General features: G+C 43.0%; 2 protein-coding genes across 2 annotated transcripts in view; both read left to right on the top strand.

The window, feature by feature from the left end:
* Positions 1–25,914, top strand: part of LOC141760559 (ladderlectin-like) — a 138,884-nt gene that overhangs the window by 66,530 nt on the left and 46,440 nt on the right. The window lies entirely within an intron of this gene.
* LOC141761211 (ladderlectin-like) lies at positions 10,747–14,904 on the top strand. The gene is made up of 5 exons (XM_074624542.1): positions 10,747–10,906; positions 12,900–12,982; positions 13,136–13,270; positions 13,356–13,464; positions 14,607–14,904. The coding sequence occupies exons 1-5, from the start codon at positions 10,747–10,749 to the stop codon at positions 14,672–14,674; spliced, it is 555 nt and encodes a 184-aa protein (XP_074480643.1). The 3' UTR covers positions 14,675–14,904.

Raw genomic sequence — 25,914 nt, 5'->3', positions numbered from 1 at the left:
GAAGTGCCCTCAGGCTGACCGAGTTGGCTGCTGAAAGTCCAATGGAGAACAGGGACCCAATGGCTGACGCCGCAGCGAGCAGTCCACCGAGGAATCGTTTTTGCCGTTTCTTGCCGCTGAGGTCCTCCTCAGTGACGAGAAACTTCTGTAGCTGCTCAAGAATGTGGACAGTTGTCTGCTTAGCGCGTTCAACTGTATCCTGAGCTTGTACTCCGCTTAGTCGCCCCTCGGTCAATCGCGGGGGTAAGCGGATATGCTGGCGAAACGTATTCCAAGGATCAAGTCGTACATAGATCCTCTGGGTGTAGAGGCCACAATGTGTGATTATGAGTCCGGGGGTTTCCTGTAGGACTGTGCCGGTTGGTGGACCTGGTTCGACCACCTCAAAAGCCAGGGTGACTTGTAAAGTGAGGAGAATGCCAAAGATCCAAGTGATATTCATCTGGTACTCGCGATGAGACGCTTTCCTGTCGTAGTAGGCTTTGTATCCCTTGGCGCTGGCCTCTAAGTTTCCTTGAGCCCATGCGAACGTGGCCCGTAGATGGTCGCGCAAGTCTGTCACGTACTGGTGTGCCGTATAGGCGGTAGCAACACTGACGTCTTCGGGACGGTACAGGAGGTGTAGCGGGAGGGTCATTTCTCTTCCAGTCATCATTTCGAAGGGTGTGACTCCTGTAGAGCGGTGCGGAGTGGACCTGATGGCCATCAGCACCAATGGAAGTTTCATGTCCCAATCTTTGCCACTACTGTTGACGTACTTCTTGAGCATGCTGACAATAGTGCGATTGGCCCGTTCTACTTGGCCGGATGACTGGGGATGATACGGGATGTGGAATCTTACATCCACTCCCAATATGTCATACATTGTGGTCATGACACTGGACGTGAAATGGGTGCCTCGGTCCGAATCAACGGAGAGGGGTAGCCCCCAGCGGCTAAACACATGGTTCAACAGCAGGACTGCAGTTGTTAGGGCTGTGTCGTTGGTGGCTGGAAGGCATTCAACCCATTTGGTGAAAGCGCACGTGACGGTAAGAAGGTACTTGTTACCACGTGACGACTTGGGGACTGGTCCGATCCAATCGACTTGGAGGTGGGACCAAGGGAACGTGATTCCTCTCATCTGGAGTGGAGCTCGACCCAGTGGTCGGGATGGCTGAAACTGGCAACATACGAGACATCCCCGGACATAAAACCTTATGTCGCGTGCCATTGATGACCAGTAAGCAAACTGCTGGAGGGTTTTGAGGGTGGCTTTGTAGCCCCGATGCCCCCCGACTGGTGAGTCGTGGGCGTGGGCTAACATCACTCCCCTGTGATTGGTTGGGACAACCCATCGCATGGGACCCTGGCCCTTGTGGGTGTAGACCAACAAACCTTTTTCCATCTTAAAGTGCACCTGGTTGGCGCGGAGGGCTTTTAGCTCCTCTGATTCAGACGGCAGGGTTTGTGGGGGGACACCTGACGGAGGGTTCAGCATGAGTTGCCGGATGGCTTGAATATCCGGATCCTGTTCTTGCATAGTGACCAAATCTGTGTCGTCGGGTTTGCGACCCAGATGTAGAGTCTGTGCGCAGGTCTCAGGATTTTGTTGCTTCTCCCTTACCTGGCGACGGGTAATAGCATTTACCGCACAACTTTTGGCAATTGGAAGCCACTCACTCTGGAACTCCCAGGGCGTACCCTGTTCTGCCCCTAGCTTGGCTAGGCGGTCGGCTTTGTCGTTACCGTCCTTGTCGGGACCGACGACCTGGGAATGACCCTTAACTTTCTTCCAGTACACGGTCATTCCCTTGTCGGTCACAAGTTGGTCACAAGCCAGGAAGAGTTCCGCGTGTTTGACTTCTTTGTTCCGGGCGTTTTTCATGTCCTTTCCCTTCCACGTGGGGAAGTGAGAAACGAAGCTGTGTCGAGCGTAATTGGAGTCGGAGCAAATCACCAGCTGCGTCTTAGCCAGCTTGTCGGCCTGTTGAAGCGTGATGAGTATTGCCGCAATCTCCGCATACTGGCTCGTCTTGGGACCCAGTTGGTAGTGGTTTGGTTCGTTGACATGGGGTTTGACCCACAGGATTCCAGCTCCGGCCCGGACTTGGCTTTCGTGGTGGAACGAACAGCCATCCACATAGACCATTGGGAGTTCCTTGCAAACATTTTCATCATAATAATAATGATTGGAAGGAAGTGATGGAGTGGTGACGAGTAGAAAGTGGGAGTCTGGTTGCTCCTCACAATTGCAGTGTTGACATTCGGCCAGACCCTGGCCCAAAGCCATCTTATGGTTCTGGGCGTACTTGACCTCGATGTCGTAGCCTTGCAGTGCCATCATCCAGGAGGCAACGCGGCTATTGGATACCCGCCCCTCCCTCAGCCGCTGGCTGTTCAGGAAGGTGACAGGTTGGTGACAAGTCTCGATGATCACTTTCTGGCCCCCAATGTAGCTGCGAAAGTGTTCCACAGCCCAGACCGTGGCAAGAAGGGCTTTCTCGCAGTCCGAGAACTTAATCTCGACACTGCTCAGAGGTCGGCTTGCGTAGGCGACGACCCGCTTGTTCGTGTCATACTTCTGTGCCAGGGCGGCACTGAGGCAGTGGGAGGAAAAACTCGCCTCCAGATGAAACTCTTTGTCTTTATCTGGGTACGCCAGACAGGGTGCAGAGCAGAGTTTTTCTTTCATCTGGCGGAAAGACTGTTCTTGGGGTTCTACCCACTCAAAGGACTTATCTTTATGGAGGAGCTCCGTCAGGGGTCTGGTTATCTCCGCATAGTCCTCAATAAATTGTCGGGAGTAGTTACAGACCCCCAGGAAACTCCTGAGTTCGGACACACCTTTTGTAGCTTTGATGTCTTGAATGGCTCGAATTCTCCCTGCCTGGGGTTCGATGCCTTGGGCTCCAACCGTCAGGCCCACATACTTAACCTTTGTGCGACACCACTGGCCCTTAGCAATTGCTAGTTTTGCTCCGGCCGCGGTGAGCTGATTGAGCACGTGGCGAATCTCCGTTAGGTGTGTCTCAAAGTTTTGGCTTCTCATGAGGATGTCGTCCACATAGATAAGGTTTCCGCGTGCCGCGGCATCACTCATCGCTTTGTGGAGGAAAATGTTGAACTCAGATGGTGAGTTCGAGTACCCAAACGGACATCGGTTCCAGGTGTATTGGCGATTGCCAAAAGAGAAAGCCAGCTTGTACTGGTCACTTGGGTCGACTTTCATGGTCCAGAAACCGTTGGCCACATCCACCGTTGAGAAGAAGCGGGCCTCTTTTACCTTGGCCAACTCTTGATCCAAGTGGATCATAGGCCAGCGGGAAAGAGGGACCTGTTTATTCAACGGGCGATAGTCAATGGTCAGACGCCACTTGCCTGTCGGTTTCAACACCGGCCAGATTGGCGAATTGTATGTAGAGTTGCATTCCCTGATAATTTGTTTCTGCAACAATTTGTCAAGGATCTCCTGGATGGACTCGTAGGCAGCCAACGGGATTCTATACTGGCGTACGAAGGTTGGTGGTGCCGTGGGATCGGTGGGAATGCGAACTGTGTGGAGATCGGTGACTCCACAGTCATGAGAGTCCCTTGAGAAGACTTCCTGGAACTCTCGGAATAGCTTCCGAAGTGCTTCCCGCTGGTCTTCTGTGGTCAGAGCATCTGCTTTTGCGAGTTGTTGCTCAATTTCAGACTCAAAGCCGGGGTATGGTTCTTCTGGTGGGAGGTCAGCTCCATCGCCCCCTTCGGTCACGAGGGCGTACACGACCATGTCACCTTCAGTGTTCAGCGAGGTGCCGCAAATTGCTTCGTTCTGTAGCATTTCGTGGCGGGCAACGGTGATCATCCTTGTAGGAAAGGTGAAAAGGACATTGTTCAAGTCGCCGTCTCGGATTAAGGACGGTGGCAGCTCTCCTATGATAGGCACCATCAGTTCGAAGTCATGGAATGAGCTGTCGACCAGCATCCCAAGTGGTTGTCGCATCATTACCTGAATCGGAACGTGCGTCAGATTCTGGACCAGTAAGTATGCTGAACGATTGTTCAGCTCAAGCAGGGGCATCCCACAGACTGTCAGGTTGAGCTCCTGAAAGCGGGGTAAGGGTTGGAAGAACACCTGTGAGCCAAGCATCTTCTGTCCCTTACGGATTGCGAGGCGGATAGGGACACCTGCTGTCCGCGCTGGGATGGTTAAAGCCACCTCGCTAGTAACCTGACATGCCTGGGGAATGGTCTGTCCTGATAACATCTGTTCTGGTTGCGTGGTAAGGAAATGATTTTCAGCGCTAGCCTGGGACCATAAAACCTGATTGATTGTGTCCAGTTGGGCGCCGAGCCTGACAAGAAGATCCGCCCCCAGGAAGAATGGGGGTTGGAGTTGAGGAACCACACTCACAAAGTGCATGACCCGTTTCTTCCCGATCTGTACGAAAAGGACACAGACTCCAACTGCCTTAAGAAGGGTCTGTGGTGATTCCGCAGAAAGAAGACGATGGCTTTGCTGTACGAAGGCTGGAGAAAGACCTTGTTGGCACAGTTCATTGTACAGGTCTTGGCTGACCGCTGACCTCTCGGCCCAGAGTGCTAGGAGGGCGTCTGGAGTTGTCATGTCATTGAGCTGTACACCTCCCACCACGCGGGGGCTGTACAGCGCTGAATTTGTGTTCTTCAGTGAGCAAAGGAAAGACCTGTGTTCATAGAACGGGTTTAGACGATCCAGCCAAGGCGGTTGTGGACTCGCGGGTGGCATGGACCGATCAGAACCCAGAGTGGGTTCTGGAAGAGGCATGAGCATCGGCAGGGGTCCCCTGGATTCCTGAATGACGGCGACTTGTCCGTCTGGGGTTGGCCCACTGCTGGATGGACCAAATGGCTTTGGGACGTCTACCTGAGCCCAAATGTGTCCGCGGTGGCAGTCGATGAGAGGGGCCAGGCGATCCAAGAGGTCCTGACCGATGAGTAAGGGTTCTGTATCAAGGGTGCATATGTAAATGGGATGCACTAGAGTCATCTCCTGCAGAGTGATGTCAACCCAAGCACGTTTGGTGATGGGTGAGCTGTCCTGTGTGTAGCTGGTAATACTTATGTTGCAGGTTTCAATCTGCAACGGCTTACCGAGGGAGAGCATGGCTCTCGCTACTTTCGTAAAAGTGTGGTGACACATCAGGCTTATTTCAGAACCAGAATCAAGAAGAGCAAGGGTGCTGATACACCCTCCCATGACTACTGAGGTGTATATGCGTCTGGCATTGCCCTTGCGAACAAGGTCACCTAAGAAAGTCAAGAATGGCGGCTGCGGTACAGTCGGTGTGGCGGTCCCAGTTAGAGAAGCGGGCTCTTTTAGTTCCCTTCCCCAGCTTACAACGTAAACCCTGGCGGTGGAAGAGAACGGGACCCGGTCTAGTCATACTGGTGGTGGGCTGCCGTCGGGCTTCTTTGGACCGTCCGGCAGCGCGGGTGGTTGACTGGCCGTTCCGAACTGCTTTACCGCTTCCTGCAAGCATCTTCTGATCATGCCCTCCATTTCCTTCAAACCCTCTTTTCCGGGGGGGTTTGGGATCTTCCCGCTGTACTTACCTGTCTGCTTGGGGTCCTGGTCGAAGTGACCCCTTCTTGGCGGGAAGGCACTTTGTTGTCTTGGCCTGGGCTGATTCTGAAAGTGGCTTTGGCGACCACCCCCCTGGTTCTGTTGGTTGCCATGATGGAGAGGTGGTTGGCTACCATACTGGCGAGGTTGTCGCCGGTCCTGGGGCGTTACCCTGGCATTCCTCATCGCACGAGGCATCTCGTTTCCTTCGAGTGCCAGGTCGTTGCGCTCAAAGGTTTGAATCCCCAGGACCCTGGTGTTGTCGTCGTACCTCTTAGCAGGGCGATTCTGTGTCTCCCATGCCATCTGTGCGTACTTTCGGATCTCCTGCATGGAGAGATTGCCTGATCTGCTGTGCATAGTTACGTCATAACGCACATGTTCATGGAGGTTGTGCAGGAACAGGGACTTGAACGTTTGTTCTTCCTCCAGACCCGGTGCGTTATGACCTTGAAAGTACGCGGCTCTCAGGCGCCTGTAATAGTCTCTAGGGGACTCTTGCTTTTTGTGCAGCACTGCGAAGGCGCCGAGAGTGGCAGAAGCTTGATCAGTGTATGGAGAATACTCCTCTCGTAGGGCACTGCAGAGGGCTGAAAAGCGGTCTCTTGTCGGTGGTGCCAAGGATTCCATGAAGACATGAACGCTTCTAGCCGTAGTCTTCCATACAAGTTTTAGTTCCTCACGCGTCGTAGCGTGAGGTAAGTCGAGAAGGCATCGCTCGATCTCCCTGAGGTAGTCGTCGATGTTTGATTCTCGATTGTTTGGATCGAAACGCTCGATGTCCTTTGCCAGGGACTCAAGCTGACGGGTACGCAGACCCTGATCTCGGGGTGGGTGACCACGGTCCGAGTCATCCGAGAGCCCGCAGTCGCTTGGGTCATTACGGCGAGGAGGACGTCTGGGTCCCCTGCGTACAGGGGATGGAGTCCGGCTGGGGTTAGGCCGCGAGCTACGCGACGTTGAGTGGTCGTCAGTGCGTGCGGGTCTAAAACCACTCGCTTCTCTCGAGTAACTTACCCTTGTGGTCCTGGATGGAGGTGGAGATGAAGATAAGTCAAACCGCAACATAGCACGGCTCTGGACGGATTGGGGTACACTCCTGGATGGTAGTGAACCTGTATCCATCACGCGGGCCGCTACTGGGGCGCGGTGACCATCAAGAGTGGTGAGACTGGATGGAGTCCGGTCAGGGGTTTGGCTGGATGGATCAGGGGCAGGAACGTCGTCCGCATCTGAGTCAGATGCCCCTAAGGGGAACCGGTTGGCAGTGGTACCTGCCTGTTCGTCCTCTGCTTCCCTAACCCTGGCCTCTGCTTCCTGCGTGACAACCTGAAGCTGCGCATACGCAGAATCAGCCTCCCTCTGCAGGCGCTCAGTCTCACTCTGCAGGCGATCCCGTTCACCCTGGGTTTGGGAGGCTTCGAACCGGTATTCCCGAATCTCACTCTGCAGGGTGTACTTTTCACGCTGTACAGCTATGAGCTGCGCCTCTTGCTCGACAGCTTGAAGCTGCGACTTGCGGTCATACAGCAAGACTAACTTGCCGAGCACCTCCGGGATGGTGCGTTGTGGCTTCCCGGACGGCTGGTTGATAAAGTCAACCAGTTCTGCTAGCTTAATTTCTACAGTGCTAGCACTGTAGCTATTAAGGCAGTCTTTCTCCTCGAGGGAGAGTTTGAGGAGACCAGCGACCGCATCCTGCAGGCCTGGGTCGGTGTGCTCCCGGGGAGCATCGTCTCCTGACTCACGGTTGTCGCTACCACTCATTTTGCTGAGCTAGTACACGATACCCTTGAGATATACAATAAAATTGATACAATGCTGTTGAAAGAAAAATGCACAGGTAAGAGGATTTAACCTGTGGATCACAAACTGTGTTATATTTGTTAAAGCTATCAGGCTAAAGTGTTACTCAAATCCTTTGGATGTTAATGAGTCACTTTAGCACCTTCAGTCAGTAACAGCTTATGTTAATGGGTTAGAGATTCCACAAAAACAAATAGCAACCAAAATTGCTATTCCAAACAAACAAGACAGAGCTAACCACTCTGATTATGCTTGACAAATCCTGTAAAGAAAATTAATTTTCAAAAATTAAACAACTTTAAAAAAAATTCAAAATTTCTGAAATTAATAAATCAAAAGTGACTATTCTGGATTATTGTACATGAATATTGCAATAACTGGTATCAGAGAGCCTCACACGGGGCACCATTTGTAGGGGATTTACAAATGGAACAGGTTTGGTTATTAGCTAATTTAATAAATAATATTCATAGAATTATTATTATTAATAAGAGTTATTAATCAACATTAATAATGAACGGGGCACCACCCTGGAATCAGGGACCAATAACCAAAACGTTAATCCAGTCTCATAAAGGGAAATATTCCCTCCAAAGGTCAGTATTTTAACACTACTTTACACTTTGGAGGTGAATAGCGAAGGGTGAATCCGAGCACTAACTCTCATAACCAGTTGTTATTACAATATGAATGCACAATAAAACACAGACAACTGCTAGTTAAAATAAGAACATTTATTTAAATACAGTAATCTCAATCAATAACAAACACTCTAACAACATTAATCTAAATCAATATTTATCACAGCAGTAATTACTCATTAACAATACTTAATAAACAAATGGATATCCTACAATGCAGCTCTAAGCCCTAAACTAGAATTAAACAAACACAAAGGCAAAAGAAGAGGTGTGTGTGTGTGTAAGAGAGGTGTGTGTGAATGCAAATGTGTATACGTGTGGTATGGGAGGAGCAAAGGACACCCTAAGTGGACGTCACCACGCAAGTGGTACGTCACGCGAGGGGGGGGGGGTTGCTCGAACGTTACAGATCACGCCCAAACGGATGTGAAAGTCCCGCGTGATCAGTAAGGTGGGAACGTGAGGAGGCGTATCTACGTGTGTGCGTATGTGGGAGGAGCAAGGGGAATCCCGAGGCGGCGTCACCGTCACGAGGGAGGGGTTGCTCGAACGTTACAGATCACGCCCAAACGGATATGAAAGTCCCGCGTGATCAGTAAGGTGGGAACGTGAGGAGGCGTATCTACGTGTGTGCGTGTGTGGGAGGAGCAAGGGAACTCCCGAGGCGGCGTCACCGTCACGAGGGAGGAGTTACGGAAATCAACGACCTCGCGCGAACGGAGCCGTTAAGTCCCACGTGGTCGGAGAGAGAAAGAAAGAAAGAAAGGGAGACGCTCTGATGCAGCACAAAGAGATTTTCAAGGAAAATCCCACGGCGGGGTGCACACAGCAGTCAACAACAACACAGTATAACACAGTAAAATACAGTACAATACACAGCAAAATACAATAACAAGCCAAGCAAAGCAAAGCAAGCAACAACAAGCAACAAGCAAAGTACACAAGCAAAACAAGCGGACTCGGCGGTCCGTACGTTTACTATACAGCACAATAATTATGAACTATTGTGATACACTTTCACTAATCTCTGCCCAGATACAAGCCTCTTACTTGAATCGCTTCTTCGGAGCGATAGTGGTGTAGATCTTCGTTAATTGGTCCGGCGGCTTCGTCGCGCTGGCTCGGACAATAACGGGCCGTTATGATGCTCGTCAGCGGGGGGAAGAACGGCAGGGCTGGCTCTCCGTGTGGCAGCGGATGGAAGCAGCTGATGTGAAGACGGCGGGGCGGTCTCTTCCTTGGTGAAGGACGCGGATCCGGGTCTTCCTTCTATAGGTATGGTGGTCTGGACGTCTGATGAACTCGACAGTGTCTTTACTCGTCCGGCGAGGTCAGTTACTGTGGCTCGGTCTTAAAGGGAAACGCTGCAGCGTTGGGTACCTCCTGGAGCAACGTGAGTTGCAGTGGAAAAGGGACGAGTTCCTCAGGTGGCGTGCTTTTATCCCTTGAGATAGTGGGCGTTTCCCCGGAGAAGACCCCACGTTTCCTGTTAGCCTCATCCAATGGGGCTGCTCCCGTTTGGACTCAACTGAGATCTCGCGTGAAGACGCGAGATTTCATGAGATGGCGGCTGGGTCCCCTGCTGTGATCAGGCTTTGAATCACCCATGTAGGCCGGTAACTCAGGCTTAGGCCTAGGCTCTGCTCTAGGCCGCTCTTTGTCTCGTGAGGTCCCTACAATAATAACAAGGTAATGTTTTTTAAGCTAAAATTAGCATTTGGTCAAGAAAGAATTTCAGTATTTTCTGGCAATAATTTTGTCTTCTTCTAGAATTTCCTTGTGATTATTATGAATGTATTACACTGATATTACTCCATGTTTATTGTGACAAATTCTACCCCATAATGACTAGCTTAGTACTATTATTATTCTCACTATAATTCCCCATGAAATATTTTTTTGACCCATCCAGTAAAGGTGACCGTTTCTCTACACTGTGGTGTGTGTGTGACTGTAATTACCTTGTGTTGTCTTTTCAAACGTGGCTCTTTTATTTGTTTGTTTTGGATCTGTTCTCTAGTTCAGTACAATTTCTAGACGAGGAAGTATGAATGCGAATCATAGAGATAACAGCCATTGAAATTATTATGGGTATAAATGAGAGGGAATGGTCTTTTTCAGCAGCACCCTGCTCCACGTGAATACAGTTACAAACATTTTGCATTTGAACATCTGCAGCTCCTCTTGGGCCTTAGGGCTAAAAGGTCAGTCCACTCTCACTTACCTCTGATAGTCTGATGACAGTTTTAGATCTCCGTCTCTTTATTTTATTATCTAGAGTAACTAGGGGACGTTGATTTTGGTTGTTGTTGTTGAGAGAACTATACTGTACCTGATGTGTTTCACTTCATCATTTGATATGATACTTTAATATCTATGTTTCAATCTTATATGTCATGCTTCCCCGTTTCTCTGCCAAGAAAGACAAGAATTTCACCGTCTCATTGCTCGAACTTTGTTTATCTATCAAAGTAACCAACAGAGTGGCAAGTGGTGTTCTGATGACCCTGTACAAATACAGTAGCCATTGATTTTATCACAAGGGGGGAGTACGTTGAGATATTTATTGAAAACAAAGATTTAGATAATTCACAGTATATAAGAGCTGGTGTTTCTCTTGTTCAGCACCTCCACACAGGAAGGCTGACGCTACAAGCTGAGAGACAAGAAAGAAGATAATCCTGCAGAAGGTCGGCTTCATCTCTCTTATCATCATCTCTACTTCCTCTAATGGACTCTAGTCCTCACGTTCTTCAGAAGTATAACTCTCACGTCTGTTTCTCTTTGTTGAAGATCATTTTGACCATCATCATCATCATCATCTCATCCACGAAGATGCTGACTGTGTCTCTACTCGTCTGTGCCGTGATGGCTCTGACCAGAGCTTATGGTGAGTGTTGACTTGTACATCTTGTACTTTTTACTTTACAGATTACAATTTGTCTTATCCAACAGTTTATATAAAGGAGTTAAAATTAGCACAGCCTTAAACATCTACAGCTGGAGATGTTCCGATACCTGAAGTTGCGGTTCAGGTTCAGTTCTTGCAAGTATTTGTACTCTTTTACGTACATCCTTGTACCTTGTTTAACAGATTTTAGCAGCTTGCTATTTAGTAACCCCCCACAAACAAGCATGCAGGAGACCAGTGAGAAAGACGTTGTGTGTTCAGCTCTCAGTACCTTTGTAGCTTCTAATAGAATCTCCTGCTTCCCTGTTTGTACTTTAAAATATCTGCTTTATTTTACTGTTTCGCTTTTCAGCTGCATATGAGTCGTGTTAAGCTGCTGGTGATGAAAACCCATCATAGTAAAAGCTTTTAAATAAAAATACAACGGCCATTAGTCACAGCTGTTGTAATGGAGACGTAAATCCCTGCCGTGCTGGGCTGACGCGCCGATTCATGTATGGAAAAAAAACCTACAAGACACGGAAACTTGGCTTGTGTCTTGAGGAGTTGTAGCATTTATTCACCGACGACAGTCTAAACTGTACACACACTGCAACGCTACGCTCACAGCTATTACGGCTGACTTCATCTCACTGTCACTCCGTCACACACACTCGCTCCTTCGCTCTCTTTGTCTCTCTCTTGACCGCAAACACGACACTTGCTAACGTTAAGCACACAACCTACGCACTGAGTTATTTCTTAAAGGAGTTTGCTACTTGTATAATACAGTTTAGATTAAAAAACATCTTAAAAATGTATAATTCTCCGATGCTTTGGCCTGGTGGGGAGTCATTTCAGGCTGGCGGAAACCCTGGTATCGAATCAGTTCATAGACTGACGTACTCGTTGATTCCCGATCCCGAATTTTGGCCAGTGTTGGACACATTTCTGATACTGGTATTGGTATCAGAACAACTCTATCTACTATCTTTGTTTTTATTTACTCCTATTTATTTATTTATTTATGTATTTATTTGTATTCATTTTAAAATGTATTTATTTATTTTGCAGTTACTCTTTTATTTATTTACTTTTCTATTTATTTTTTCTATTTATTTTTAAATGTGTGTATTTATGTAATTATTTCTGCATGATTTTCCCTTTGCATTTCTTCACTGTAGTAAGAAATATGCAAATAAATGTATAAAGAAAAGAATACAGAAACAAATAAGATTAGGGAAATAAATAAGGGGTCAATGCAATGGGAAAATCGTGCAGAATTAAATGCATAAATACACAAACTAATACACACATTTAAAAATAAATTAAAAATGAATGCAAATATAAATAAATAAATAGAAAATAAATAAATACATTTTGAAATTCATAAAAATAAATACATTAATAAAGTAAAGGAAAATCAAACAGAAGCAAGAGTGTGGATTTACAAATGTAGCGTGTGACAGCCTGAGTGTGAGGAGAAGGGCTGAAGCTGGAGTGCATGAAATCTGTGCAAGCAACAATATATCTTGAGTGCAAGCATACAGTTTGAGCAGAAGCAGAACAAATTTAAGCGCGAGTAGGGGCTATTTGAGTGCGAGGACAGGGTTTTGAGGGAAAGCATTGCAAAATCTGATCGTGAAATCAATGAGTCATGTTCTCAAATTGAAAGACCTGAGTAAAGATAGGAAAAAAGCTCCATAAAAATGCAACATACACGTTAATGCAGCAGTAATATTAATCCAGAAACATCATAAATAATAGTAAAACACTGACACGGAACATTTTACTGCACGATGAATACTTTTACTTTTCATACTTTACACGCATTTTGCTGATTATTCAGTTAGTTTACAACCGGAAGTAACCACGTGTTGTCCTTCTTCACTGGAATGAATAGGGAGCAAATAGCGTTTGCATGCTATTATTGTGAACGTAGAGTGACAGCAGCACATGAACCGAGTCACTAAATGCTGTGTCAAATTTCCAGATGTTCCAGAGGATGATTGGACTAAGTTCGGTGGTCGCTCTTTCCTCTACGTTCAAACAGCCAGGACCTGGGCTGATGCTGAGGTAATCAGCTGTTCAGTGCAGAATGCTTCTACGCTGCGTCCATTCTGCTGTTACACATGTTGTTAATTGACATATTTCTGTCTTTGCATTACTTGATATGTAATGTGTAATTTGTGTGTCTCCACACAACTCCACTCTTTCTATCCTTTATAGAGAAAATGTCAGGACTATGGTGGAAACCTTGCATCAGTGCATAGTGTCGATGAGCAGCAATTTATTCAGGGTTTGATACTGAGTATCACTGAGAAAAATGCACTGACATGGCTCGGAGCCTTTGATGCACAACAGGTATGTCACTGATTAAACACAATGTAAAGCAACAAATTAAAAAGCGTGTTTAGACCATACTGTCTATTGTATTCTGATCTTCTAGGAGGGTTTATGGCTCTGGAGTGATGGTACACGTTTTAAGTTCGACTACTGGGATCAAGGACAGCCTGATAATCGTGGGGATTCACATTGTCTGGTGATGAACTATTCAGGTAAATATATATATAGAGCGTGAGAAAGGTTTTTTTCCTGAGGTCTTAGCAGGGTTTTGGTTAAAGAATTATCAATGCAGACATCAGTACAGGTGATGATAATGGTCGGTAGGTTGGTTTCCAACGGACAAGGCACATTAAACTAACTATTGGACAACTGACAATATATCATTCCATTGGCTTCAAGACAAATTGGCACACTGAAACCACTTCCTCTTTAGCTTGGCCAGGCAGGTGAAGGTTTGTGCAAAGCATTTGATGGAGTCAGTCATAAAGTTATAAAATATCAAATTTGAACTTTTTCTGCTGCACAGTTTTGGGTTGGAGTTGATGTTGTTCCCATTTTTTAAGCCAATATTTTCATTTTTACTGCAAATGTGTATCGGTTCACAATATCGGTTATCGGTCTCCTTGATTGCTAATAGTCGGTATCAATCCTGAAAAAAACATATCGTTCGACCTAGGGATGCTAATTTTGAAAAATGTTCTTAACCGATAACCGACCCTCATTAACCGGTTATTAACCGACAAGATTTGTGCCTTGCATGCAGCGGTGTACCAGCTGCAGTGTATGAGGACAACAGACAACTGAGTCCCACGTAGGTGTAGCAGACAGTGTGTGTACAGTTTATTTGTCGGTGAATAAATGCTACGAAACTACAACTCCTCCGCTCCACTCAAGCGAGCTGGAGAGACCGGAGCCGACTTCCTGTAACCTGCAACTCCGGCTCCGCCTCTTAAGGTGACGAGCCACTCCTCTGAGCCGCTCAGCTTTTGAATTAATTATTAACATTGCTTTTAACCGTTTTAACCGATAGCGTTAATCGATTAAAATGCTTAATGTTGGTTAACGGTTAAACGGTTAATTATGGACATCCCTAGTTCCACCCCCATCAGTCACTTTATGTACTACATGAATGCACGGCAAGACTCAGTGTAGGGCTTATGTATAAATATATATATATATATATATATATTTATTGATAAACCTCTAAAAAAAATTCACTGTCCTCTCTAGTTTTTGTGCAAAATTTTAAAATATTTAGTATTTGGCCTCATTAGATACATAGTTTTTATGGTTCATTGATTGTCTGAGAAAGCAGACAATTTATCCCTAAATAACTCCCTCTGTTTTTTTACAGATCGTAAGAAATTTGACGACACTCCTTGCTCTCTCCTAAGGCCGTCCGTCTGCGCCAAAAAGCCATGATATCTTTTTGGATAACAGAGTAACATGCAGTACCTATCACAACCACAGGAGTGTTGGGTGGATGTGTGATTATCTGTGTCTTCATCATCTGTAGCCTCTTGCATGTAGTAATCTATACTTCTTTCCTGTAACTGTTAAACTACTTAATGAATGTTGCCTGTTTGGCCTTTTCATTCTGGAGTGTTCTTCTTATCTTCTACACAATTAAAAGACTCAAGCATTGAAAAAAAGCCAGTCTGTGAGCCTAATGATTGCACACAGGAGAATCTCCATCACACAGTGAGGCTGAACATGCAGTTTGAGTTTTGTCAACAGGAAAAGAGGTGAAAGAAGAAGTTGAGCTTTATAGTTTTTAATTAAAAACACATATACAAATACACTGTACTGTATATTCAGTTATTATCTAAAACGGGTTCATGCTATCTTAAAGCCACTGAAATACAACTGTATGTTCTTTTTTTTTGCTACAGCATGTGTATATACTGTTTATATAGACAACCTAAACTAAAATTAGAGACTGTTAAAACAAGCGTCAGAAAGACCTCTACCACTATGATCCTATTTCTAGGAGTTGTTTCAATACCTTCTACCGCCTATTTTATTTATAAACCGAGAGCTTACAAGACGATTGCCCTCAGAGTGTCAAAAACGGCACGTTCATTAATCTGCCGCCTATAACACTCAAGGATCAGTATCACGGTTGCTAGCGATCCCGTAGCTCCCGAGAGAAACGGCTAGTTCTCAGTGTGAACGTCCCGTTGTTATCGTAGTACCCCCAATCTGAACTCCTCCTCGGCTATTAGCCGGCTCCATTCTCGACTTGGAGTAAACTATGTTATTAAACTACTGGCCTACTGTTCGATCTATTCAAAGCAATCAATCAAACATAAAGTTACATCTTTAACTCTGTTCACTGATTCTCCCTTTAATAACATAACAGCATGGCCTCGGTATTTACTTCATCTCAGTAATGTTTGCCGTAGAGCGGAGAGCACTGAACTTACCTCTCGGAGCATCAGGAAAGTGAGCCTCGAAGCGGTTCAACTTCATGTGTTATATACATGTACTCTGCCCGCAACTCTGCACCAGCTCAGAACAGAAGCACCCTGTCTAAGCAGATGTTTTCCTGTTTGCAACAGTTGCTTTTCCTGTTTACCTGTTGCTTCTGCAAACTTGTGGTTTTTGCACCTGCCTTGCACACAGTTAACACAGGAACATGAACTTTACTTGGCACGCTAAGTTCACAAAAAAGAGAGATAAACGCACACACCTTACATATTTGAAGCACTTGCGATTTACCTACGCAGTTACAAATGCACATCAAAATGCTTGTTTTTTTGGATATAAAAATCACATCTAGTAAAACATAAAGATAAAACTCAAAAGTAAAACCTTCCTTATTCTTATCAAATCTTTTCTAAGAACTGTTTAGCTCTTCAATTTTCAAGGCCTCATTCCTTCATCTTCCACATCATAGAAATCACACAGTAAAATATAATGAATCACCTTTAAAGTAACTCAAGACGAGTAGTTTTCAAAATGGTGAATGGACATAATGAAATTGAATATTGTTGAAAATAATCAAATGGTTATATGGTTAAAGGTGGTCAAATGATAAACAACAACACATGGTTAAAATATCATAAAGAGGATAAATGCAACTATCACATGCGTCAACAAAACTCAGCTTATGACAGTTTCAAATTAAACAAGCTTTTCTTAAATTGGTACTGGCAGTTATTTGTCAGTGCACATTTCTTTTAAGGAGTTTTTAACCCCTCAGTTACTTTTATTGTTTTTTGGGTCTTTTTAGTTTGTTTTTTAATCAATAATCATGTTCAATTATATTGACTGGGCCCTGTTGAAATGCATTTCTCCTCCTATCCTTTCAACAAGACAAACTAAAAAAAACACACACACAGTACTACTCTTGTGTTTGTCAGAGCTGTGGGTTGCTTTCCTTCAGGCATCTTCCATCAGCTCTGGAGTCATTTGAGAGGAAGTTTGATTACACCGGCCTCTCCAGAGAGGAGCGTTTATAGGATCAATACCCTTTAATTGATATGATGGAAGACGCTGTTGTAAGGCAGGAAGTGAAAACATATTGCGGGAAATTTCCTCTGTGTGTGTAACATTTCGGGGGATCTGTTGGTAGAAACGGAATATTATATTCATCACGATTAATCGCATGATCATCCATGATTAATCGCCATTATCGCAAATTAATCTCATATTTTGTATCTGTTCAAAATATACCTTAAAGGGAGTTGGTCGAATATGTAATACTCTTATCAACATGGGAGTGGGCAAATATGCTGCTTTATGCAAAAATATGTACATATTTATTATTGGAAATCAATTAACAACACAAAAAAATGGGAAATATTGTCCAGAAACCCTCATAGGTACTGCATTTAGCATAACAAGTATGCTCAAAATCATAACATGGCAAACTGCAGCCCAACAGGCAACGGCAGCTGTCAGTGTGTCAGTGTGCTGACTTGACTATGGCTTGCCCCCAAACTGCATGTGGTTTTAATCACGGATGAGCCCCCTACTTTGTTACACCCCTGCAGGTCAAGGGACACCTTTGAAAATGGCCATGACAGTTTTTCCTCGACAACATTTAGCGTAAGTTTGGAGCGTTATTTAACCTCCTTCATGACAAGCTAGTATGACATGGTTGGTACCGATGGATTCCTTGTGAATGTGATTTTTTTTACTATTTTCTGACATTTCATAGAGCAAACAATACATTGATTTATTGGTCTGCAGATTAATTGATAATGAAAATAATTGTTAGTTGCAGCTAGGAAGAGAAAAGAGAGTCATTCTGATACAAAAACCACTCAACTCACTATTTGGCATACTGAAAGAGATAACTGAACAATGAATTCAGAGACACTGGATGAGAACTTCCATCCATCCATCTTCAATCCCTTATCCGGGTTTGGGTTGCAGGGGCAACAGCTCCAGCAGGGGACCCCAAACTTCCCTTTCCCGGGCCACATTAACCAGCTCTGACTGGGGGATCCCGAGGCGTTCCCAGGCCAGTGTGGAGATATAATCTCTCCACCTAGTCCTGGGTCTTCCCCGTGGTCTCCTCCCAGCTGGTCGTGCCTGGAACACCTCCCAAGGGAGGCGTCCAGGGGGCATCCGTACTAGATGCCCGAACCACCTCAACTTGCTCCTTTCGACGCAAAGAAGCAGCGGCTCTACTCCGAGTCCCTCACGGATAACTGAGCTTCTCACCCTATCTCTAAGGGAGACGCCAGCCACCCTCCTGAGGAAACCCATTTCGGCCGCTTGTACCCACAACCTCGTTCTTTTGGTCATGACCCAACCCTCATGACCATAGGTGAGAGTAGGACCGAAGATGAGAACTTGTAAATTGTATTTGTTATTTCTTTATTTTATTACTATATTCACCCATTTTGTGAGAACAACACCTCTGCTGTCATTTACGACTGACAACTGTTTTTGTTTGTAATTTTAGTTTGAAGAGCCTAAAACAGCGTCGACACGATTCTGGTGAGATCACAATAAACTTTACTATATAATAAACTGATTCAGACACCATCAAGACGTCAGCTGTAAAATCACTGATTGTTGAAATAAAACCTTGATTGATACAAACTCCTAACTTTTGTCTTTTTTTATATCAAAATGTGCTTTTTAACTTGCCAGCACTTATTTCAGACATAAATTTCCATCAAGTTTATATATATATATATATTGGTGACATTTTTGGTGCTATGTTTTTGATATTCTAACTATTGCTCTAGAGATCAAGGTACAACTATGCCCTCTTCTGGCAATTTTTGGAATGCCAACTTCAATCTTAATTATATAAGAAAAGGACATAACTGCCTTTACCACTCTTTTGGAGCGTTGTAGAATGCTTTCTGCCTGGAAATCTCCTATTGGGATGTAAATATTCACTCAGAGGATGTAATGATCATGTCGCTAAGAAATGGCATCCTTTAATTTTTCATATTATAGCAACCTCTCTGTGTTGCTTCATAAATGAGACTCACCTGTTAAGTCAGTTGTATTAATTTACCTGCTCATGTGTCTTTCCCTTGTCTGTCTAATTGATACCGTACTGCAGTTTTACAGTATATTTACTGCATATTTATCTGCTTGGGTTGTTTAGATGTTTGGATACACCTTGTTTTTGTTTTTTTTCTGTATATTATACTTTTGAATCTTGTATACCACATCATACATATCTGCCAATAAAAAGTTTTTCATTTTTTTTAATTTTTTTTACTTTATCAGCAATCAAGATGTTTTTAAGATTTCAAAACACATTATCATGTTAGGAGACAATTACATTTTTATATACATAATTCATTTGATTAATATCCTAGCAAAATACTATATCCATAAAATTATATGGTTTAAAGACTTCCCTCCTTTTATACTTTTCAAGATACTAATTTTAAAATGTACTTGACTACTATTGAAAACTTAAAACTCAAAAATTATAATTGGGCAAAAACTATTAGATTGCTTTTTTTGGTTTATTTATTTATTTATTTATATATTTTCCTTTCCCTGCACTTATTATTTGTTGTATAATTTATTTTATTTTTTTATTATTTTTATACTGTGGTATATATTTACTGCAATTTTTATAATGAAAAACTGGAACATTTATTCTTTATGTAACAACTGTATTGAATTCTCTATAGAAAAAAAAGAACGTATATTTCAAGAGTGAAAGTCAATTGTTCGTTCCATTACATAACATTTATAATAATAATAATAATATGTTCATTTTTAGGTGAAGTAAAGGGGGTCAGGAATCACCCATTTCCTAGTGATGTTTTTTTCTACAAGTAGATATCAGAACACTAAATAAATATTCGTTGAAGTATGTAATTATTTCATATTTATTCTATTTATTTATTGAATTACCAGAAAACATAATATATTTTGATATACAGTATATCATTATCGAGATATGAAATAATCAATATTGTGATAGAAAATTTAGGCCACATTGCCCAGCCCTATGTGGTTATATTGGAAAATAAGCACCATGGACAGCACCCATATCGGGCTAGGGTTACCTGAATATATGAGATTATGATTGTTTATAATGGGGCTGTAGGGAGTGTTATTTTTTTATATTCAAAGTTATATTTAGATTTTCTAATGAAGCCTGAATATCTGTTAATAAAAGTTCATGTCTTTTTTTGTTTGCAGCAAACTGGACAGCAAACAGTTTTTGACCGCAGAGAAAAAGTTGTTTTTGAAAGGCAAGGCAAGCCAGCTTTATTTGTATAGCACATTTCAACAACAGGGAAATTCAAAGTGCTTTACATAAACATTCAAGAACATTGCGACAAAGTGCAAAAGAACATTAAGACATAATTAAAACAGTTATAAAAACATAAAAACATAAAAACATTAAAGATTAGAAAATAAAAACAAGCTAAAAATAAAAGCTAGGATAGAAGCTAAAATAGAATCAAACACAAAAGAGTAAAAGCTCTAGTGCAGTATCAGATCATTATCTGGTTTAATTAAAGGCAGCAGCAAAAAGGAAAGTTTTAAGCTTTGTTTTAAAAGAACTCAGAGTTGTAGCGGTCCTGCAGGTTTCTGGGAGCTTGTTCCAAATATTTGATGCATAAAAACTGAAGGCTGCTTCTGCATGTTTAGTTCTGACTCTGGGGACACTAAGCAGACCTGATCCAGATGACCTGAGAGGTCTGGATGGTTCATAACATAGCAGAAGATCAGAAATATATTTTGGCCCTAAACCATTTAGTTCTTTGTAAACCAGCAGCAGTATGTTGAAATCAATTCTCTGAGTGACAGGGAGCCAGTGTAGAGACCTCAGAACTGGACTGATATGATCCACTTTCTTGGTCTTAATGAGGACTCTAGCAGTAGCATTCTGAATCAGCTGCAGCTGTCTGATCGATTTTTTAGGAAGACTAGAAGCATTATTAATATTTTTTGGGACGTGGTTTGGCTGGCAAGGAATCAATGCTAAATTTGATAAATTTGCACAATCAGTAAAAATCTTCCTGTTTCTTCGCAGATTCACCATTCTTTTTCTACTACTTATTAGAACTGAGATAGAAGAAGCTCTCATCACACAGGGCCCCATCTTATCCTGGAAACAGTCACGTGTATCATTAGCCTTGAATCCTGGACCCAGCACATATCAATCTGTGCTTGCAACATTTTGTAAAGGAACATCCTTATCAGGCTGCGGAGACAGAGGCTGATTCCATCGTGGAGGGGATGGAGGTGGTGGGTGTCTTGTTTGTGGAGATGGTTTTCCAAAGTTGTTCGAGGTTGACGCCGAGGGGGGATTATGGGAGAGAAAATGGGTGTAGGGCAGGGAGTATGTTTAGTTCCAGCATTGACCAGCAGCATTCTGAATCAGCTGCAGCTGTCTCATCAATTTTTTAGGAAGACCAGTAAAGACGCCATTACAGTAGTCAAGTCGGCTGAAGATAAATGCATGGACTAGTTTTTCCAAATCCTGCTGAGACATCAGTCCTCTAATTCTTGCTATATTCTTCAGGTGATAGAATGCTGTCTTTGTAATTGTCTTAATATGGCTGTTAAAGCTCAGGTCAGAGTCCATGACTACACCAAGGTTTCTGGCTTGGTCCGAGCTTTTTAACATTACAGATTGTAGGTGAGCACTGACCTTTAATCTTTCCTTTTGGGCTCCAAAAACTACGACCTCAGTTTTGTCTTTGTTCAGCTGAAGAAAATTCTGGCACATCCAATTATTGACTTGTTCAATGCACTCACTCAGTGCTTGTATTGGACTGTAGTCTCCTGGTGATAGAGTTATGTAAATTTGTGTGTTGTCTGCATAGTTATGGTAATTTATTTTGTTGTTCTCAAAAATCTGACCCAGTGGGAGCATTTAGATGTTAAACAAAAGAGGCCCCAAGATGGAGCCTTGGGGAACTCCGCATGTGATTTTGTTCAGCTCAGATTTGCAATTACCTATAGACACAAAGAAGTCCCTGTCTTTTAGGTAGGATTTAAACCAGCTGAGTGCTATGCCAGAAATACCCACCCAGTTTTCCAGTCGGTCTAGTAATATATTATGGTCAACCGTGTCGAATGCGGCACTGAGATCCAGTAAAACTAAAGCCGAAATTCTACCACTGTCTGTGTTCAATCGGATGTCATTGAAGACCTTAACAAGAGCAGTCTCAGTGCTGTGGTGAGGTTGAAAACCTGACTGGAAGACATCAAAAGAGTTGTTTAGTGCTAGAAAGCTATTTAATTGTTGAAAAAACTTTTTTTCAATTATTTTAGACAAGAATGGAAGATTTGATATCGGCCTGTAATTATTTACTATCGATGAGTCCAAATTGTTCTTTTTGAGGAGTGGTTTGATGATGGCAGTTTTCAGGGCATGTGGGAAGACTCCTGAAACAAAAGATGCATTAACAATCTGTAAAAGCTCTGAGACCATACAATCTGATACTTTTTTGAAAAGGCCTGTTGGCAGAATGTCAAGGCAGCATGAGGAGGATTTTAGATGTTGTATGATTTCCTCCAGGTATGTCTGATTTATTGGATACAATTGTGTCTTGTTATTTGCGCCAGGTTTAAGTGGACGCAGGGGCAACAAACATCCTGTACCTGATAAGGCGAAAGTGACTGCTTGTCTGATTTTGTGAATTTTTTCTGTGAAAAAGGAAGCAAATTCATTGCAGGCCCTGGTGGATAAAAGTTCAGAGGCTACTGACACAGAAGGGTTTGTTAGCCAGTCGACAGTAGCAAACAGGGCACGTGCATTATTATTGTTTTTGGTGATGATGTCAGAGAAGAAAGGACCGCCTTGCATTTTTCAGTTCTGAATTATAAATGCAAAGTCTCTCTTTATAGATGTCATAATGAACTTGTTTCGACACTCTTTTTTAATTTCTTACCAACATGGCATTTCTCCATGGAGATTGAGAATGATCAGACAGAGCAACATCCATCACTACAACCTTGGAAATGTTCAGGCCCTTTGATATGATTAAGTCCAAAGTGTGTCCCCTATTGTATGTGGGCTCCGTCAAATGCTGACTCATTCCATAGTTATCAAGAAACTGACAAAGTTCTTTGGTCCCTCTGTCCTGTTGGTTGTCAACATGGATGTTAAAATCACCAACAATGACTACACAGTCAAAGTCAACACAAATTGTAGACAGCAGTTCAGTAAAATCATCCAAAAGGTTTTCACAGTATTTAGGTGGCCTGTAGATATTCAGAAACAAAGCTCGAGAAGAGGAGTTCAGCTGAACAGCGACCTATTCAAAAGAAGCAAAATGTCCATAAGATATCTGTTTGCATTGGCGAGAATAATTAAACAATATGGCAACTCCACCTCCTTTCTTATGCATTTTAGTTTCGCTCATAAAACTAAAGTTGGGAGGAGTCGACTCGATAAGAACAGCTGCACTGTTATTTTGGTCTAACCAAGTTTCAGTTAAAAAACATAAAATCAAGCTTGTGCTCAATAATAAAATCATTGATTAAAAAACTTTTACCTGCCAAAGACCTGACGTTTAACAGGGCTAGCTTTAATGTGCTAGAAGCATTATTATATTTTTTTGGGACATGGTTTGGCTGGCAAGGAATCAATGCTAAATTTGATAAATTTGCACAATCAGTAAAAATCTTCCTGTTTCTTCGCAGATTCACCATTCTTTTTCTACTACTTATTAGAACTGAGATAGAAGAAGCTCTCATCACACAGGGCCCCAGCTTGTCCTGGAAACAGTCACGTGTATCATTAGCCTTGAAGCCTGGACCCAGCACATATCAATCTGTGCTTGCAACATTTTGTAAAGGAACATCCTTATCAGGCTGCGGAGACAGAGGCTGATTCTTGTCTCTGCTGTATCCAAGGGCTGGCTTGTGGTGGGGGGTGAAATGATTCTTCTTGAAGTCCCCTGGCACATTGTGTTGTGTCTTCCTCCAGTGGTGATTCCTCTTGTCTCGCGTCCTTGGCAGAGGGAACAGATGAATGACGCAGGAAGTAGATTAGGTTGGAGTTGAACAATTTTACTCCTGACTTGTTTAGACAGAGTCCATCTGCCTTGAATAGATGTCTATGGTCCCAAAAAAAGTTAAAATTGTCAATAAAATGCACTGAGTGGGATTTAGATGCTGTTGAAAGACATGTGTTCAGTCCCAGCAACCTGCTGAATCTCTGAAAGGCTAAATGCCAGTAAATATGCATTGAAACAGAATATTTCTTAAGATAAAAATATATTGTGAATTTTGGAAATGATTACATCTTTTATATATATATATATATATGTATGTACATATATATGTGTGTGTATGGAATAACCATGTTTTATTTGAACAATGAATAATAATTGTTATTAATTATAATAACAAGGTAATGTTTTTTAAGCTAAAATTAGCATTTGGTCAAGAAAGAATTTCAGTATTTTCTGGCAATAATTTTGTCTTCTTCTAGAATTTCCTTGTGATTATTATGAATGTATTACACTGATATTACTCCATGTTTATTGTGACAAATTCTACCCCATAATGACTAGCTTAGTACTATTATTATTCTCACTATAATTCCCCATGAAATATTTTTTTGACCCATCCAGTAAAGGTGACCGTTTCTCTACACTGTGGTGTGTGTGTGACTGTAATTACCTTGTGTTGTCTTTTCAAACGTGGCTCTTTTATTTGTTTGTTTTGGATCTGTTCTCTAGTTCAGTACAATTTCTAGACGAGGAAGTATGAATGCGAATCATAGAGATAACAGCCATTGAAATTATTATGGGTATAAATGAGAGGGAATGGTCTTTTTCAGCAGCACCCTGCTCCACGTGAATACAGTTACAAACATTTTGCATTTGAACATCTGCAGCTCCTCTTGGGCCTTAGGGCTAAAAGGTCAGTCCACTCTCACTTACCTCTGATAGTCTGATGACAGTTTTAGATCTCCGTCTCTTTATTTTATTATCTAGAGTAACTAGGGGACGTTGATTTTGGTTGTTGTTGTTGAGAGAACTATACTGTACCTGATGTGTTTCACTTCATCATTTGATATGATACTTTAATATCTATGTTTCAATCTTATATGTCATGCTTCCCCGTTTCTCTGCCAAGAAAGACAAGAATTTCACCGTCTCATTGCTCGAACTTTGTTTATCTATCAAAGTAACCAACAGAGTGGCAAGTGGTGTTCTGATGACCCTGTACAAATACAGTAGCCATTGATTTTATCACAAGGGGGGAGTACGTTGAGATATTTATTGAAAACAAAGATTTAGATAATTCACAGTATATAAGAGCTGGTGTTTCTCTTGTTCAGCACCTCCACACAGGAAGGCTGACGCTACAAGCTGAGAGACAAGAAAGAAGATAATCCTGCAGAAGGTCGGCTTCATCTCTCTTATCATCATCTCTACTTCCTCTAATGGACTCTAGTCCTCACGTTCTTCAGAAGTATAACTCTCACGTCTGTTTCTCTTTGTTGAAGATCATTTTGACCATCATCATCATCATCATCTCATCCACGAAGATGCTGACTGTGTCTCTACTCGTCTGTGCCGTGATGGCTCTGACCAGAGCTTATGGTGAGTGTTGACTTGTACATCTTGTACTTTTTACTTTACAGATTACAATTTGTCTTATCCAACAGTTTATATAAAGGAGTTAAAATTAGCACAGCCTTAAACATCTACAGCTGGAGATGTTCCGATACCTGAAGTTGCGGTTCAGGTTCAGTTCTTGCAAGTATTTGTACTCTTTTACGTACATCCTTGTACCTTGTTTAACAGATTTTAGCAGCTTGCTATTTAGTAACCCCCCACAAACAAGCATGCAGGAGACCAGTGAGAAAGACGTTGTGTGTTCAGCTCTCAGTACCTTTGTAGCTTCTAATAGAATCTCCTGCTTCCCTGTTTGTACTTTAAAATATCTGCTTTATTTTACTGTTTCGCTTTTCAGCTGCATATGAGTCGTGTTAAGCTGCTGGTGATGAAAACCCATCATAGTAAAAGCTTTTAAATAAAAATACAACGGCCATTAGTCACAGCTGTTGTAATGGAGACGTAAATCCCTGCCGTGCTGGGCTGACGCGCCGATTCATGTATGGAAAAAAAACCTACAAGACACGGAAACTTGGCTTGTGTCTTGAGGAGTTGTAGCATTTATTCACCGACGACAGTCTAAACTGTACACACACTGCAACGCTACGCTCACAGCTATTACGGCTGACTTCATCT

This window comes from Sebastes fasciatus, chromosome 22 (genome assembly GCF_043250625.1).
Source record: "Sebastes fasciatus isolate fSebFas1 chromosome 22, fSebFas1.pri, whole genome shotgun sequence".
In the NCBI taxonomy this organism is placed as follows: domain Eukaryota; kingdom Metazoa; phylum Chordata; class Actinopteri; order Perciformes; family Sebastidae; genus Sebastes; species Sebastes fasciatus.
Note: the sequence above shows the minus strand (reverse complement) of the source record. Positions and strands in the feature narration are given on the sequence as shown.

Coding starts and splice junctions, on each gene's coding strand:
- LOC141761211 (XM_074624542.1), top strand. CDS start 10,747: ATGGACTCTAGTCCTCACGTTCTTCAGAAGTATAACTCTCACGTCTGT. Junction 12,983..13,135: donor GGACCTGGGCTGATGCTGAG/GTAATCAGCTGT, acceptor TATCCTTTATAG/AGAAAATGTCAGGACTATGG. Junction 13,465..14,606: donor TCTGGTGATGAACTATTCAG/GTAAATATATAT, acceptor GTTTTTTTACAG/ATCGTAAGAAATTTGACGAC.